At 43.3% G+C, this 18,652-nt stretch overlaps 1 protein-coding gene across 1 annotated transcript in view; it reads right to left on the bottom strand.

Moving 5' to 3' along the window:
* Nucleotides 1–4,208: 4,208 nt before the first annotated feature.
* Nucleotides 4,209–18,652, bottom strand: part of ASB9 (ankyrin repeat and SOCS box containing 9) — a 14,763-nt gene continuing 319 nt past the window's right edge. Inside the window, exons 2-8 of the mRNA XM_005426167.2 lie at nt 14,472–14,551; nt 13,391–13,498; nt 12,332–12,482; nt 11,618–11,752; nt 10,068–10,259; nt 6,936–7,102; nt 4,209–5,778 (exon numbers count right to left, since the gene is read on the bottom strand). Of these exons, the coding sequence (XP_005426224.1) occupies nt 6,978–7,102; nt 10,068–10,259; nt 11,618–11,752; nt 12,332–12,482; nt 13,391–13,498; nt 14,472–14,551 (791 nt within the window). The 3' untranslated portion in view covers nt 4,209–5,778; nt 6,936–6,977. The remainder of the gene's footprint in view (nt 5,779–6,935; nt 7,103–10,067; nt 10,260–11,617; nt 11,753–12,331; nt 12,483–13,390; nt 13,499–14,471; nt 14,552–18,652) is intronic.

Raw genomic sequence — 18,652 nt, 5'->3', positions numbered from 1 at the left:
CCCAAGGGGGGGCTGGAGGTGTCCAGGGCAGGGCAGGGCTGGCAGTGCCCAAAGCAGGGCTGGGCTGGCAGTGCCCAAGGCTGCAGCCGCTTCTCTGCCCCGGCCCTCCCTCCCCCAGGAGGGCTCCTGAGCCTGGGCCAGCAGCTGGGGAAATAGCTGCTGACAGCAGATCCCAACCTGCCTTCCGAGCCAGAAATGTGTCCAGTTGCTCCTATCCCATCTCAGTGTTCTGTCTTTCAGTCCTGGTTTGTAGGGTTTGGGGCTTTTTCTTTGTCATGCTTAAAAGAAATGCCTTGCCTGTTCACTTCTCAGCTGTCCAGGCACACACAATGACAGACAAAAGGTCCAGACTGTGCACAGGGATTGGCACAGCCCTTTTTCATATCTCAGGAGAAGAAGAGCTCTCTGTGCTATGTCCTTTGTTGGAGCTTTGCACGTAGCAGTCCCCCTTGAATACAGGATAGGCATTCAAGACAACTACAATAAATGTTATGGAATGAGATAACTGAAAGCAGAGAGCATATGTAAAATGCCTTCAGACACTGAGCTCAGGGTGCTTGCTGAATACTAGGTATTTCTAGAAATACCTAGTATACTAGAAATACTAGAAATACCTAGAATACTAGGTATTTCTTTTGGACTAAGATGTCTGACTACATGAGCCAAGAACAGACCAGTACCTCAAAACCAGTAAAGAACATTCAGGGAAAGAAGCCAGAAGCATTAGGTAGCTCTGGGCTCTGGCTTCTTTTTTATATTTATTTTTAAGAGGATGTGTGTTTTACAGACAGGATCACAGAGTTTTGGTCACCCAGGTCTCTGTCCATGGAGTGGCTAAAGAGGCTGGGAGTCTGGTCTGGGAGAAAGAAGCTAAGTGGGAGGGATGAGAGAGGCAACTATAAGGGAGCAATGAGGAGAGATTAAGAAACAATTCTTCTTTTTCTTAGGTAAAACTAACTGGAAACTCTTGTAGAACAAAGAGGGAGGGAATTTGGCATACATAAGAGATGTGGTGGATTAATAGATCTCTTGCCATGCTCATGGATGTCCTGGATGTTGAGAATTTGCATGGTCACCCAGATGTCCAGGCCCTGAGGGCACCAGCAGTACTCACTGCCCCATGGCAGCCCCCTGGGCTCCCCCTGCCCCTGTCCATGACCCCATTTCAGTCACCCATGGCTCCAGTCCCTGCCCAGAGATGCCCTAATCCAAGTCTGGTGTTAGGCTCTCATGTTCTGAGGCACAGTGAGAAAATATTAGTGAACTGAAGTCATAGAGTCTTGCTGGATAAACTGGGAGAGGAAGGCTGAGATTCACTGAAAACAAGGAGGATGTATCTCCAAAGCACCAGGGACAGCAAATATAGAGAAATAATTTATTTCATTCTAGGAGGGAATCTGAACTTGCTTCCATCACTTCTAACAAATATGTCCCAATAGCCCTACTGGTAGATAATATTCTTCATGTGTTTTCTTCTGCTCCTGCAAGAAAAAATGTGTCCCAATAGCCCTACTGGTAGATAATCTTCATGTGTTTTCTTCTGATCCTGCAAGAAAAACGAGCATTTTCCTTGACTTGGATTGAACTCTTTGGGGTTGTGTTTGTTTTCTAGTCTGAGAAATAATAAATGCAATTATAGCTTGGAAAAGGAAAAAAGCTACCTCTAAACTTCTGCTCTGTGAGGGAAGGGTTTTGTTTAGGGTTGTTTGGCTGACTGAAAAATTGACTGGGACCTGTGGACAAAACCACCCTCTATAATGGTCAGTGAACAAAGAGACTGAGCTGGTACTTCCAGAACCTGAGCAGTGCTCCATCTTTTCTATGGGACAAGTGAATAGAAATAATCCCAGTGAAGCTGGGACATGTTCACACCTTGTGCTCACCATTATGATTATCTGAGGAGCAGAAATGCACTGGTCACCTATTCTGAACTGATAGGTATCAATGGAGTTATTTCAGAAAGGGATGTCCATAGTCCTCATTGAAGACTTGGAAAAGCAGAGGTTCTGCCTACCAACTTGTAGGAAAAATATATATATAAAGAGTTGGAAGGAACAAAGAGTTTGTCAGTCTCAGGCACCATGCTCGACGAGAGGGTGAAAAAGCAGAATAAAGTGCAGGGTTGATGCTCCTTCAGAGAGGCCTGGGGAGAGCAAAGCAGCTGCTGGGAGCTTTGCCCCATTCAGAAATTCCCAGAAATACCAACTGTTCCTGTTCTGGTATTATTTAATCAGAGAGAAAAAAAAAATGCAGCTTCCTTTCCTCAAAATAAGGTAAAAAAAAGTGCAGTCTCGATGACAATGGGACAAACCTATACTTGTCCTATTCATAACATCTTTCCAATATCTGTATGAACCTCTGTGATTCAGAGTCAGTGCTTTCATGAGACAAAGAGCTGCTACTGCTGCATTTTGCAAACCACAGAAAGAAAAGCTCCAGGGATTTCAAAAGCCATAGACTCGACAGAGACTCCACAGTTTAATTTGTGCAGTGAGAGAGCTGACAGATTACAAACTCAATTTTACTTCACAGTCACTAAAGCCATGAATCTAGCGCTGTGTCACTTGAATCAGTGATGGTTAATGAGTTTCAAGACCTTTAAAAGTGCAAAGGGAAGTAGTTCAGAAAGGAAAGGCTTCACCTGGCACAGAAGAGACAAGACCTTGTTGCAGGGTGACATGAGCCAGGTATTCTCCAGCACTGAGGCAGGGATGGAGTAAGGGTTACTGTGTTGAATGATGTAAGAATTTGAAACATTTCTCTTCCCAGCAATAGTTCACTGCTGTCATTTTAAAGAAAAGTGGACTCCCCTAGGTATCCTAGAGAGCAGTTTTGCAGCAAATGCTGCCTGGTGCATGAAAGTGAGTATCCCTTGGAGCAGTGAGCTGAGCAATGTGTCAAGGAAGGACAAATAATTGCTCAATATACATGGAAATAACTCCTGGGAATTTTTACCCAAAGCCAGCAGGATTCAGGCTGGAACTGCAGAGCAAGGCAGCCTCCATTTTGACAAATACAGTGCATGTGTTAAGCAAGAAAAAGTGGATTCAGGAGCATCAGTATCAGACCCATGATTCTCAAGAACGAGTCCGATGGGAATTGAGCATATCCCATTTTAGGCATAAAAGCACTCTCTTTTTCACCACTAACCTACTGTTTTTCAGCCAGTCTGTCCCATTTGGTTAAGCTAGTAAAGTAAAATTTATTTCCTTCTTAGTCATCTTCAAAAGAATTCCTGTCAGTGGACAGGTGAGAGGACATTCTCTGAATATGCTCCAAAGCTGTATGTTACATTTACTAGATTTGCACGTCTGTTCTTTATTTTCTAAGAGAAAATATAAAACAGCAAGAAATGCACAGGACAGCTGTGGATCTTTGCACAACTGCAGAAAGAAGAGCTGTGCCCTGGGATGTGGTTGATCCCACCTAGCAACTACAGAGATTTATTGCACCAGACAGATTTCAATAAAACAAAAGACTGTTGTCTTGCTTAAATCCATGGTTTTCTTTTGTTGAGGTGTTTTTAGTTCCACAGTTTCCATAACAGCTCTCTATCCATCAGGAAAAAACATCTTGTAAAGCAATTTGCTGGCACTGCCCTTGCTCTTTGAGCTGGTCTTTGAGCGCAGGGACACCCAGAGATGCACCCAATGGAGAGGGAATGACTGTCCCTCCACACCTCCCCAGGCCAAGAGCATAGCCAAAGGCACTGACAGACACCTGCTGGGCTTCTGACCACACTGGGACCTCCACCCTCACTCCCAGTAAAGGGCTCCTGCTGTGTACAAACACACAACAGCACCAGAACACTGCACGTGCCTTTTGCTTAGCTGGCAGGAGAAATAGATTTATGCAAATCAGTTAAAAATAAAACCCAAAAACCCAAAAAAAACCAAAACCAAGCTGAAGTGACCATCTAAAATTACATCTTTTCCTCCTTTCTGTAATTTCTATCTCCTTTTCACTAAGCCTCAATTGAGCAAAGAAGGAATTTCAGGAGTCCACTTCTACATTAAAACCGAAACAAAAGGCAAGATTTGTACAGTATTTGCATTTTAGTCTCATATTTACTATAGTTTTATTTGAAGGAAATATTCTGTTCACTACCTGCCTGCAGGTGGGATTGCAAGAAATTAGAATTCAAAACTTCATAGTATCAGTCAATCCACAAAATTAGGCTTATTATTTAGAAACTGAATGAAAACAAATTAACAAGCAAAAGAGTATGAAATATTTATTTCTGAGAGAATATCCTACAAAATTGCGTGACTTAACTACCATTAAACTGTTTACATAAAAATAAGAAAGAATGTGATTAAATATATTCCTGACAATCATTTAAATCCTGCATTACATTTTTAATAGTTTCAAATATAGAAAAAAAATCCAAACCTCACCTACAGAGAGCTTATTCAGTTTGCATCTTGTACTTTTACAGTTTATAACTGGTAAGTGTTGATGCATAAAGCTGTAATTCACCAGTGTTGACCACAATTTTTATGAAAATAAATAAGTAAACACACTGAGATGATACAAGCTGAGCATACAGAATTCATCCTAATTCCACCTGGCAGAGAAATTCAAGTAAACAGAGTCATACCATGAAATTTTCATAAGAAAAGCAAACTAGAAGCAACACCTTCACCTGGTTCTCAGAGCAATTTTCTCCTGGTATTATAATTACTCCTATAAACCCATTGGCTGAAGTTACAAAATGAAGGCAAAAGTAAAATTAGTACGTACACAAATGTTTTTCATCATCTAGAATACAATGAGATGGATATCCAGCTTTCCACTGGGTCACCAAAGCACATTTTAATGTCCAAAAGTTAAGCACTAGGTTCACTGCCTTGACTGTTCAATGCAGATTCAGCTTAACTAAGACAGTGATTTTAGAAGAATACACCTTCCCCATCCCAGATACCTGCTTTTAGTTAACCTCTGTAAAGACAGATGTCTACTTTTCTTCCTGGGCATGAGGAAAACAATATAGAAGGCCATCTTAAACCAGCCAGTTGATTGTTACATGGCTCAAATACGTCTGATGAATTGAGTCAGATAAGTGACACATTCCTAAGTGTCTCTATCACCAGAGGAGTTAGAGACCTAACTGTGTTTGTCATTTTGTCCCATTAGGGTACAATTTAGTATCCCACAAACCCAAGAGAACTGTGATGTGTCAGCACAAAAGAGTCAAACCATCACACTGGATACCTATAGCAAGCAGTCATGCTGGGCAGACAAGGATTTGAATTGTGATTTACATCAAATACCAGCATCCAGGCAGCATTTGACCTCTCCTCTCTAACCTTCCCCTTGCACAAGGCAGGCTGGCACTGCTCACACTGGCACACTGGTGAACACCAAGATCAGCTTTCATGTATTTGAAGGCTGCCAGTCTCTTCTGAGCTGAGCGCTCTGTATCTCTCATTGCTGCTGTTAGTGATGTCAGCAGTTTCTGCACTCCCAGCACACTCTTACAGAGTCTCCACAGCAAAGTGAGAAAGGATCTCCAGAAGCACCGAAGTGTGTGGCTGTCCCTTGAGCTCAGGGGTGACATGGAAGCCCCTCAGGGTGCTGGGCATGCTGCTGCTCCCAGGTGATGCAGATGCACTTTGGTTTAGAGCTCAAAAGGAAACAGGGCAATGGGAAGAGGAGCTGGAGTCTCAGCTCCTCTTGCTCCCTGATACATCCATCAGGCAGCTGGTATCCCCAGGGGAGCACCCAAGGGAGCAGTGGTCACAACTGCACTTCGGTTTGGGGCAGCAGGACCCATCTCTGAAAGGGAAAGAAAAATGCCCAGTGTTAATGTTTAGCTGGAAAGAATTGTTCTTGTGACCTCAGTGGAATAAGAACTACATATGTCATGCACTGAGTCAACTGCCCAGCAACTGAGCAGGGGGCAGTAATTGCCCACTGCTTTTAAAGTTGGAATGGACTTTGATTTCATTGTTTGTTTTATGACAACACAGTAGAAGCATTATTATTACCACTCCCATGGAAAATGCTATGAATGAGGTAGCAACTACCTTAGAAAAAAAATATTATCTCACTCTTAATATATTCTTGGGTGGAGAAGGGGTGTAGAAGCTGTTTTTCTGATGCATGCTGAAAAATGCATATGAAATACCACCCAATTTTCAGAGCAGAAAAGGGGAGCACTCAATGCTTGCTACTGATAGTCTGTTAGCCTGTGTCCTTGAAAATTAACATGCTACAAGGAGAAAATGGGTAGCTCTTCTATGTCTCAAAGTATCAGGAGTAATTGCCTTTAATGGATAATTAAAAACTTTTGCCCTGCTATTATGGCACCATATGGGACTGCCACCAGCAGTGACCTATTTGCTGTCAGGGCAGAAATGCTTGTTTCAGATGCTGGCCTAAATGCAAATGATTGCTGGTTGGTGCTTATCTGTCTGCTGTGTGATATCCTTAGAAAATAAATAACTTCTGCCAGAGGGCCTTCCTTGCTTGGCAGCTGGGTTCACTTGGGTTCCCTCCCCTTCCTCATGGTGCTGTGGGCACAGCCCTCACAGGTGAAGGCACGTGGGAAAACTCTCTGCAGCTCTCCTGGTGTGCCTCATGTTCACACGAAATGCTGTTACTGCTGGGCTGGGCTATGTGTTTTCTTTGTAAGGGGTTGTCAACCACAAGACCTCTGAAGCTGTGCCAGAGAATCGGGAGATCTATTTTGAAACGTTACGCTAATTTTCTGTGCTTTCAAGGGTGCTCTCACATCACATTTCCAAGTTTCACCATGCAACCACGCAGGATTGTTCCTTTCCAAATGGATTTGGTGGGGGTGATGGCATTGAGGACTGAGTGAGTTGGTCAGTCCTGTGCTTCTCTGACCTGGGCATTACTGGAGACCAAAAATTGCCATAAATTATCATTGCAAGCACTGGCAACACTAGTGATGAAAAAAGTCAACAAACCTTGCTGTGTTATTAAAGGCACCGTTTTGAACATGAAAAGGCTCAAATGTGGAGAAGGAAATGTTTCAGCTCATCTGGGAGGAGAAGTCCAGTTATTTTTTGATGCTGCTGGTGTCCAAAGCACCTCCTGATGCACAGGCGGCACAGCTGCATCAAGGACAGTGGCCCTGGAAGAGATCCAGGGAACAGGTTACACACATGGCTTTATAATGCCAAGACTATAAACCTGAAACAGCAGCTGTGCAACCCACCTCCTGCCACCCACCTCTCACCAGGTTTTCACACTCAGCAGTGAAAAGTCAAACCTGCATCCCCCAAGGACACCTGCCCACCTGCAACCCAGTCCATGTCTCGTCACTCTGTCATTCCTCAAGCATCAGCCTTTCCCTTTCCCTTTTAAGCTGTACAAATGTTTGTGCTGTCTGAGAAGAGATGACTGATGCTACTTTAAAAGCCCTTCCCTCCTCTCATTCCCCAGTGAGATCAAAGTTTTCACTCCACTGCTTTCTTGAGGCATATTTCATAACAGTGACAATGACCACATAGCAAAAGAAGCACTTTATAGTTCTTTATTTAAACCTTCCAGGTGAACCAGTCCCATATGATAGATGGGAGCCCTGTTGAAGAATCTTTGTCACTTTATAAAAAAATCTAAGTGAAAATCCTTTTCAGGAAGAGGAAATGCCTATGTGAAGCTCTACCTGCAGCACCCACCAGTGTTCAACCCTGCAGAGCATCGTTTGCACAGGGGTGATGAGTGTGTAGGGTGGCAGGGCCTGAGGGAGGGCAGGTAAAAGATGGGCACCAATGAGGGGGTTGGATGCAGGGAATGGGGAGAACATGAGAAGGGACACTGCAGAGAGCAAGAGGGAGGTGAGTGAGCTGGGAAGGGACAGTTTAGGTGCCCTCCCTCGTGCAGAGCAGAGGCAAGGAAGGGAAGCCACAACAAAAATGCAGTGAGGTGGCAGCTTATGAGCTTTTGAGACTTCCCTTGTGTAGGACACCAAATTTCCAGCAGCTCTGCAAGGCTGAAAGCTGCTGTGCTATCACAAGGGTTGCACCCTTCTGCTAGGAGGCAGCATATGAGTTGTTACTCTGTTCTTGGGTACAAAACAAGGCAAGCTAGTTACACTATTGCAGTATCATGCTGCACTTGTGCTTGACTCTGATCCCACAGATAAAGGCTCTGCCTGCAAACATCTCACTAAAAAAACATAAGCTTCCATGAAAAGAAAAAACAACCAAGCCCAAAACATGAAGACTTATCAAAACACAAGCAGTCACACTACAGTGGAAAATATTTTGCAAACACAAACACACAGTACATTTTTGGAGCATTCACTAATTCTCCCACCCCCACACAGGACTGTCCCTGAGATGTAAGCAGGTATGATGGTCCAGCAGCACAGTGAACTGCTAGGAAGAGAACCACCACAGGTACTACACCTGCCCTGGGCTGGTCCAGGGAGGGTAACTGGGTCAGCACACTCACAACTCATCTCTGGTGGCCAAACACTCCCTGCGGCCTGCCTGGCCACGGGCTGCAGGGCTCCAGCAGCTGGCTTTGCAGGGAGAGGAGTCCTGCATGGAGGAGAGCAGCTCCTGCACCACTCTCCTAGGTCACAATTGCTCAGCCAGCCAAAGCAGCCAGACATCAGCTGTCCACTGGCATGACCCCACTCAGAGAAAGGGTCTGATGTTGGAGAACATCAGAAAAACCACTATTCCACAGGAAAATTCCCTTCAGGCATTTATTGTTTCTGATTTTGATTGCTGAATTTCACTTAGAAAGGTCCTCACTGCCCATGCTGTCAGCTCAGCCTGAGCAGTGTTTCCAGGCCAGCAGCACAGGGTGTGCCTGAAATGTTTTTCTATCTCAAATAAACAGGACACATGCAGTGCCACAGGAGTCAGGAATTGAATGCAGCAGGGACTGGAACTCAAAGAGATCACTGCTCTGTGTGCCATAGATTAGGCTGGGAAACCAAATATCCTTTGCTCATGCATAACATGCACAGCACAGTTGCTTCCACGCTACTTTCACATTACTTTTTCAAGCAGGGCCTGATTCATCACTTTGTAATTCCAATTTTACCCTTCTATGGCAACAATCCCATCAATGTGTAACTGTTTTAAACAAATCACCAATTTGTTTAAAACAATGAAAATCCAGATTATTTAGTAATGTATATAGCTTACTGAACGACTGAGAAAAACTAAGGAAGAACATAAGTATAAAAATGAGTAGACACTATGGATTTCATTCTAATTTCCCTCAATAATAAGTAACATTTTTCTCCATAATTCATTAAAGATTTCATAATCAATAAAATAAAATAAAATTACTTGAAACTATTTAATTTACAAGTATGTAACAGACTCTTGCTAAATTTTAAGCTTATGGTTTGATACTGCTGTTATTATTCAGCACATAAGGCTGGTCTTTAGAGAAAGTCTAGTGTATAAATGAATATAAATATATAATTCCTGTGCAATTTTCCTTAATATAAAAAAAAAATGTAGCCTTTCATTTGAAAGATACTTTTGCATCTATGTAAAAGCTTGGCCCAAGAATAAAAGTAAAGGACAAAGAATTAAAAACCAGGTTCAATATACCTTTTTTTAGTATTACATGTATGAATTTTTTTTTTATTGCAAATCTGCATTCATGCATTTGTGCTGCGACAAGCCTGACCATCTACTGTACAACCAGAGATCCCAGACCTCATCCTCACTACCTAGCCTCAATTCCCATCAGAGGTGATTTGTCAGCACACTCCATGGAACACTCCTGGGTCTACCACAGCCTGACACAAGGGAACTGACAGATTCTCACTGAATTCAAAGCTTTAGGCAATTAAAAAAAGCTACCATTAATTTCTAAGGTGTCTTTTGCTTGTTTATTCACCCTAAACTCTATTTTGCATTAAATGGCATGCTCAAGATGATTGCTGCCTGATGCAGAAGATTAAAAATCTGGAGGTTCAGGATGGGTTATTTTTCTTATCATTATCACTGTTAGTTCACTGTTAGCTCAGTTATTCCCAGTTTTCTCGTGCTAGCAGCCTGGAATAGCCTAGGCCTGTGCAATAGTCTGTGTGGGTTTTCCCTAAAACAAGTTCTAAGGGGCACCTTCTCTCTGCAGGAACAGTCGGCCCACAGGGCAGCCAGGTGGGACCAGCTCCACTGGCCTCTTGTTTTCAGCATTCTTCAGCCAAAGGTCTGCTCCAAAGTCCATCAGCAGCTTCACCAGCTCCACGCTGCAATTCCTGGCAGCCGTGTGCAGAGGGGAGTCCAGGCCCTTGCCGCTGTTCACGTTTGCTCCTGAACAACAGGAGGGGCAAACACCAATGAGAACACCCATGCCTGCAAAGCAGCCCATTTTCATTCCCTGAACCAGCTGCTATTTCTCTGAGTAACACACAAGTGCTGTAGCCTGCACCTAGAGCTGGGCTCCCTTACGCTGGGGCTTGGTGCTACAACTTGCACGAGCACAACTCTCACTGGCTGAGGAGTGGGGCTGTGAACAGGAAAATGATCCCAGAGGAATGGTGCATGAGGAAGTCCTCCACCCACAGCCCAGCCCAAGGGTATCTTGGAGCAAGACAAAGGTGTAGTTCCACCTATGGCCCACCTCTGCTTCCCATCCCTTAAAATAAAGGATTTCAACATGCTCTGTACTGGAGGCTTAAGCTGGTGGGATTTCCAAATGCCAAAGTATCTGTTAGGGAAAAAATGAGAGGATGGAAAAATTCTAGAGGTCCTTGGTCAAAGAGGGCATAAGCACTCCTGATGAGAGTTCCCTCATTCATTACCCTGGATTAATGGCTCCTAAAACACCCTGAGAAAGGCGAGCTGAAGAAATAATTCAAAACTATCATGTTTTTACAGTACACATCCCATACACAGGAGGCAGCAGAAAAAATTAGCAGGAAAAAGAAAATAGTTGCCAACATTTAACTTGGATCAAATTAAAAATATTTAGATTAATTTGTGTTTTACTTCTTCCCAAAAAAAGGTCATTGTACTAAACAGTGACCTACTAAAATGTGATATATATGATTTTTGCTTGTTTTGCTAAAGTAGCTTTGTTGGTCCATCATCTTTGTACAAGCTATGTGGCTACTTTAGGTTATATGACCCCTTTGGCTAGCAGACCTGTACTAATGTGGATAACAAGAAATGTTTTTGCGCAATTACCCAAACATTTAGACTTACAGCTTTGTGTGATGCAAAGGATATAGTGCTGAACCTTCTTCTGTGTTGGAAATTTCTCTAACTTTTTATGGACTCGTTGGAAATCAAAACATGTTTGCAGAAATACTATGTAAAAGTGGCTGAGTCAATTGTTTTGGGTAAAGAGGAGGTAAAAAAAATTTAAAAATTAAATTTCTTCCTGTTCACTTCAAATAACTGCAGCATCACATGCACAGACACTGGAAAGGATAGCTTGTTCCAGGCACAATCAGCCATGTGAAATCCAGGATCACCCATCACTTTGCTGAGAGCTATCGAGCTGAATTCCTGATCACCCTGATACCACATTTAACCAGAGCTGCTATGAGGAGTGAAACATCTCCTGGTCCCAAAGCAGGAGCTCCTCTAAATCTTTGATGCAAAGATAATCCAAAGACAGGTGTTGCAGGAAATGAAAGTACACCATTTTTTATTTTTGTTTTTACCTGACTCAAGCAGCTTCTTGGCACAGTTGAGTTGCTGGTTCTCACATGCTACATAAAGTGGAGTACCCAGGTGCTTGATGTTGTGATCTATATTTACCCCATGGGACGCAAGGAGTTCGACACACTGCACATGACCTTAAAAGGGATAAAGGAAGAGTCAACTCACAGAGATCAGGCTTTTTTTTTCAGCAAATTCTCTGTTGCAGCAGTGTAGTTTGGCAAGGATTCAATGTTTTGTCAAGAGGTGGTAGTGTAATACTTTCATCCACTCCAATGGATCCAGCCAGCAAAACAGGAGCTGAAAAGCCACGTTCAGCACAGCAGGCTAAAGTCTCACAGGCTAAAGCCCTCACATTTTATCTGACTCATTTCAGATGTCTACTGAAGATGAGATTAATCACTCCATGTTTCTCTCCACTCCTTTTGAAGCTACCCAGATGTCTCCCTGAAATGTCCACGTTGCAGGCAGCTGATTTAGACACTGCATTCCCTTCCAGGTGAACTCAGAGGATCTGACAGCTGAGCTGACCTGCCCTTGAGGAGCAACAGGGGTGGGAAGAACTGCACCCCTCATGATGAGACCAATTAGCAAGGGATTTTACATGACCCAAACCAAGCAAATTATCTTGGTTATCTTGGTTATCTTTATCTCTCTCCTCCACTTCAACACGCTGCTAGCAGCATGGAAAGGAGGGCTGATGCCTGTGGGGTTACCTCTCTTAGCAGCTTCGTGGATGGGGGATGCCAGGTCACAGGGTGGTTGTAGGCTGGCTCCATGCTCCAGCAGTAAATTCAAGCAAGCCACACTGCCACTGATACAGGTGTTGAACAGTGGTGTGTGCCAGTCAACAGTCACTCCATTCACCTGGGGGAAAATAACACAAAAGTCCAGCAATTTTGTCTCCTTGGTATTTCAGAATTGATGACAGTGAACTAGTTTCTCACCAGAAAATAGGGGTTTCAATATTCTTTATTTAACTCCATGCCAAAACTTCCCAGTGCTTCTGAAGACTACAACTTTTCATTAAAATGATCATTAAAAAAGTATTTTTTTTAATTGCCCCCAAGTCTCTCTTACTGAAAAAAAAAATCATCAGGGCCACTCCAGGGTCTCTCAGGAGTTACCAAGCTAAATGAACGACCATTTCTCAGTTACCCTAGCTGAAACATACCTACCCATAGCCCTCTCCTGAAACAGTCCATTTTTTGGCTGAAAGTGTGCAACGTTTCCTTATTTTTATTTTTATTTTTTTAATTTTAAACTGAAAGGTAATATTTGGTAAGGTAATGTATGTATGAACAATTTTCTTATTCACTATAATTTTGATATTAGCTTGAAAAGTAGTGGCCATGAGACACCATTTCACGTGCATCTTGTTTCCATTTTCTTCCCATTTTTTGTCAGTTGAACCTAACATCCCTATGCCTCTACTTAAGACTCTGTGTATTGATATCAGTAAGATTAATGTGTGCATAAAATAAAACACACCCTTAATTGCTGCAGGATTATAAACACTTTGCAAGATGAACTTCCCCTTGTTCTTGTGAAAGATGAGAACATTTCATCCTCATCTGAAGAACAACAATAACTGTTGCTTATATCTGTGCTTTTTGGATTGCTTTATTAGGAAGTGCCTTTCAGAAGTACCTCAAGCAGAGCTAAGTACAGAGTGTAAATCACAGAGATCCTCTGCCATGACATCACATAGCACTGAAGTGTGGTAATACAACATACTAACACTGGAGACAGTGGTGTGTCCATCACCTACTCACCTGAGCACCATGTTTTAACAGGACACTGGCACAGGCAGCATGACCCCCTAGGCAGGCTTCATGGAGAGGAGACACCTGGTCTGCTGTAAGAACATTGACATCATTCCCCTGGTAAGATAATGGAAAATATCATTACAACCAACTACTAAAACCCCCATACAAAAATCCACAATAAAAAAAAACCCTTCCAAAAGCCTTTTGTAACCAGACCTTCCTCAGCTGCCTGGAGCTATTCCTCTCAGAAAGTGAGAGATGAAGGGCATGAAGAGGCTGTGATGTTTTGGCTGGAGTGGATACTGGCACAGCATACCTGAGGCCATGCCTTGCACACCCTGAAAACCAGCACAGAAGCTTAGTGGACTGTCCAGTGGGACAACATGTTGTGGTTGTTTGACTGGCTTGAACCCTGAAATGCTCTTGAAGCATTTTCTGCTCTTTGCCTCGAGGCAGCCACTGAAGGAAAGAAACGCATCAGAAACATTGGTTGGATTCCACAGGATCTTTTGTTTCTAAAAATCTTGGTGCTCCAGAATACTAAGCTGGAAGAGTCTCCCCTTCCCTTCCCATTACCTCCTTCACAGGTTAAACCAGGGATTTTGAAGAAGCAAAGTGGTGAGGTTCAGAAATCACTTCTACCTATCCCTGACCTTCTAGAGGGACCAAGGCCCTGGGATATGCCGAGGCACTTCAGGAACAAATGTCTGGTGACTGAATTGTGGCTTCAACCAGACCCATGACTGGGTGCAGAGCTGGCCCCTCAGCTGGGGCACCAAAAACTGCTCACAGGCACACACAGGAGGTGCAGAGGAGCTGCCCTCAGCCACCCAGAGATCCCAGTGATCCCATTACCTCAGTTAACATATCACCCAGGGTAGCTCAGTACAGCATCAAATTAGCACACAAAGCTTGTGCTGGGCAAGGAACTGATTGCCGGAAAGAAAAGGCTGTTGCATGCAGATTTCCCTGTGGCCTGGTTAACATCATTTTCTCACCCTGAAGTTCCACAGTAAAGCACAGACTGCTGAACATTCATCCACTGAACAAACCCTGCAGAGACCACATGAACCCAGGGGGGAGGTACCTGTTCAATGAGCTTCTTCAGGGAAAGCAGACGCCCATGGATAGAGGCCTCATGTAAAGGAGACCAGTCTGAAACAAAGTCTGTACAAAAACAAAGACAGGAAAAAGGCTAAAAGCTCTATTTCACTAGCATACTTTACTGCAACTGTGTGACCTCCCTTCTACTTTATTGGAGCTGCCAAGATGTCTTTGGAGCAGACGCCGCGAGGGAGACAGACAAGAAGATGGTTTCCCTCTGGGTGCATTTTAACTCATCCCATGTTTGCATTGTGCAGTTGCATTCCCCTCCAGAAGTCAGGAGAGGGATTTGCAGAACATCACCTGGATCTGGTTGAGCTTGTCCCTCTCTCTGAATTATTTCCAGGGCCTTTTTTTCCCCACAAATTTATTGCATTTAGCCAATTACCTCAAAAGGAATATGTTTTGAAGAGGGTTTGGCTGATCAGTAATCTACCCCTGCTCAGAGCTGGACTAGAGTCAACAACACTTGGAAAGAGAAGGGACCAAAGTACAAGGAGGCAAATTTGTGCTACCTGTTGATTCTGTCCTTCAGTTTTCAGCATCTGCTATGAGTGGTGCATTTTAAGAAATAGCTGTGTTGTCTGCATTGTTGAAACCACCAAATGAGGTGCAGCATGTATATACTGTGCAAATATTAATAGAGGGAGATCTTCAGTATTACAGATTTTATGGCTCAGAGCCAAGTGACAGCAATAATCCCTCTGGGAGGTATTTACATCCCAGCACTCAGAACCCAGTGTCTGCTCCATGTCAATGTCCCAGGTTCCCCTGGGAGGGGAAGGAAGCCTTTACAGAGGGCCCTTCACACAACTTCCTGTGGAAAGACATTTTGCAGTTCTCTGGAGATGCCCCACTCTCCTTCCACTAGCTACAGAGAATACTCCAGTGACCAATTTGCTGGCTGAGTTGCTGAGGTTCTCAGGAACCATATTAGAGCACATTCATGGAATGGAATCCTTAACAGCAGGAAGTCTGCCTTCAGCAAAAAAACCCTAATAAGCCACTAAAATTCTTTAAGGATGTTTACACATAAGCTGATGATTGTAAAGGTTTTATATGAAAACAAGGTATATTTAGGCCAGACATAAAAATGTGGTGGTGTGAAATAATGGAACAGGTTCCCTAGAGAGGTAGGAGATGTCCCATCTGTGGAAAGAGTCAAGGTCAGGCTGGATGGGGCCCTGAGCAACCTGGTCTAGAAGGAGGTGCTCCTGCCCATTGCAGGGGTGTTGGACTGGATAACCTTTAAAGGTCCTTTCCAATCTAAACCTGGCTATGAGTCTATGAATTAGTTTTTAAAGAAATTAGTATTATTTGTTATTAGCATCATATAAGCTCTGCCTGCCTCCTTCTATGTTCCATGGGCTGCTTCCCACAACATTTAAACAGTTTCATGAGGTTTCCAAACATCCTTTGGCTTTAGTGAATGGACAGCCAGTTCTGGAAGCTGTGATTCTGGTTCATAAAGATAGCAAAACTAACTAGGCTACAATTATTAAAGCATAGAATGATTAACTGACTAAAACCAGCTTTGCTCTAAGTGATGTGTGTCAAATTGATGCTTATCTGACTGTGCTGTTCTTGCTGGTCCTGCCTGTGTTAGAGGCAGTTGTGTTTCCAGAGTATGTAAAAAGTTTTTCCCAATTAGAAACTAATGGCATTGCCTAAACTACATGAATTGTAAGGGAAGTATGTTTATAGATATTCTAAAAATCTAGATTGAAGTACAAGTTTTTTGAGCTGCAACTTTAACTATTTTTGGCCACACAAATACTGGCAGGCCTGTATTTTAGCCTGTACCAACCTGTGCATTGTACCAACTAATGATATCATTATGTCATGATGATATAAGAGACACATATCCATGTGTGGATCTTATCTATTCAGTCCTAGCTTGGAAAAAGACAGGTTTCTGCTGAAACTCTAAAAAGAGCCAGACCAGCCATCTGTGGACTGGCCATTGGCTTGCAAGTTTCCAAGTTTTAACAATGAATTAAAAGATTGACCATATAAGCATTAAAAATACATGTCAGTGAAAAATAAAAGAGATATGTGCTAACACGTAATCTATTTGGGAAGAGAAACCTAGAGTTTTATCCTAGGGGGAAGTGGAGCCCTGTGGAGCCCTAGGGAGTCCATCACACCAGCCTTGGATACCTTGGGAGGAGCAGGATTGAAGGCCTGACTGATGACTAACTGTATGGCTTAATTCCAGATCTGCTGCCACGAACTGCACAGCCCCAGGCTGATGTCTCTCCCGCCCTACCTCTATATCCAGCAAACACCTCTAACCTGAAGCAATGCCAGGGAGGCAAAGCCCCTGGAAGGAATGGCAAATTTCCCCAGTTTCTTGACCCAAGGCATCACCTTCTGGCAAATAACCATATTTCTATTTTCTGCCTGCTCCAGGCTGGAACTCAAGTTTCTTGCCTGGAAGAGGAGAAAGGCTGCAATGGATTTCCTTGTCTCACTGCCCTCTTTTACACTTCAGACGAGGCACACTGTCAGAATAAAAGATCTGTATTGTATTTGATTAAGACCTAAGAAAATGTCAATTCCAGCTGACCATGGGCTTTCAAAATCCTGATCAAGTGACTTTCATGAATGTGCCCAGAGCACATTAAACCTCTGGTCATATTTGATGGCATTGCCATCACTCAGGCACGTGACACTGGCAGGGTGGTGTACACAGAGGGAGTCTCAGAGCAATAACCACGCACACATGCAAATTGTGACTGCTCCCTGCGCCCAACAGAGCTCTCACAGGACCTTTCTAGAGCACTGGTTTTTGTGGTGATGGCTGAAGCAACTTTTCCCAACCTCTGACCATGTGAGGGCATTTCACGCTCCGTGCCTGTCCCCAGGCTGGTTTCCTCCCATGCCTCTCACGCACAGCGCAACTTGAAAGGGGCCCTTAAGCCCTTCCAGTGAAGGTATGCTCTTGCATTCCTATTTGCAGATACAAAATCCTAAAGCATCATATAGAACAGTATTACAAATGGTATTTTTCACACTCAAAGGCTGTCCCTTAAAGTTTGTGATATACACAGCCTGAGCCAAATACATTCCCGCTGGAAATTGCCAGCAGAGCTGACTGACTCTGCTGAGGAATAGGCAGACATGAAAGGAATGGACTAAACTTTAATTTTCAAAGGACCAAACGATCTGTGTGCAGCACTGTGCCATGTGGGACTCCCTCCTTCCACCCTCCATTTTGCTGGAGCCCATCTCCAGTGTGAACTGGCTCTATTTCACACTGTTAATAATAATATTGCTGTGCCTTCCTGCTCACCCCAGCCTCAGGCTGTACATACGTGGCACACACGAGGGCAGGCAGACTACACTGCAGATAGACTGGTCAGCTTTGCATTTTGGTTTTATGGTCTTAATTTTCAACTTGCTGTTAATGGAAACATCCTGAACAACCCAGAAAAAGAGCAAGGATAGCACAAAGTCACATTTTCTGAATTTACCTCGTTCCATCTGCACTCGCCATTAGATGAAGGAGTAACTTCACAGAAACAGAGCTACATTGAACACATCCAGCTCAGGATATGAAGTTAAATTACTCTTTTTTTTTTTTCAATGGCTCTGGGCCAGACACAGAGCAATGACTGGAGTGAGGCCATTTGTCTGAGTAACTGCTCACTATTATGTGCCCACAACAGCATTGGTCACAGCAATGCCACTGCAGAAGAACCCACTAGGCTCAGCCTAAACAACACTTAGGCCTGTTCATCTGGAAGACAGGGGGAAAGGATAAAAGATAAAGGAAAAAAAAAAAGAAGAAAGAGAAGACAAAAAGGAAAAGCAAAAATTAAAATAATCAAAAGAAAGGAGAAAAGAAAGAAGGAAAGTAAGGAGGAAGGGAATAAAAAAAAAAGAAGAAAAAAAAGAAAAAGAAAGAAAAAGAAAAAGAAAAAGAAGAAAAAAAAGAAAAAGAAAGAAAAAGAAAAAGAAAAAGAAAAAAGAAAAAAGAAAAAGAAAAGGAAAAATAAAAAAGAAAAAAAGAAAAAGGAATTGAGCCAGTGCTGAGCTTCCTGCTGGCAGTAATTTAAGTCAAACACGCCACATTTCAACTTATTTCTCAGTGTGCTGCAGTCCAAGGGCTGCATTTGTTTCTGCCTGCACAAAATGCAGTACAAAACCATCCACTCTTTC

This window comes from Geospiza fortis, unplaced genomic scaffold (assembly GCF_000277835.1).
Source record: "Geospiza fortis unplaced genomic scaffold, GeoFor_1.0 scaffold285, whole genome shotgun sequence".
NCBI lineage: Eukaryota > Metazoa > Chordata > Aves > Passeriformes > Thraupidae > Geospiza > Geospiza fortis.
The sequence above is the reverse complement of the archived record's forward strand: the minus strand, read 5'-3'. Positions and strand labels throughout refer to the sequence as shown.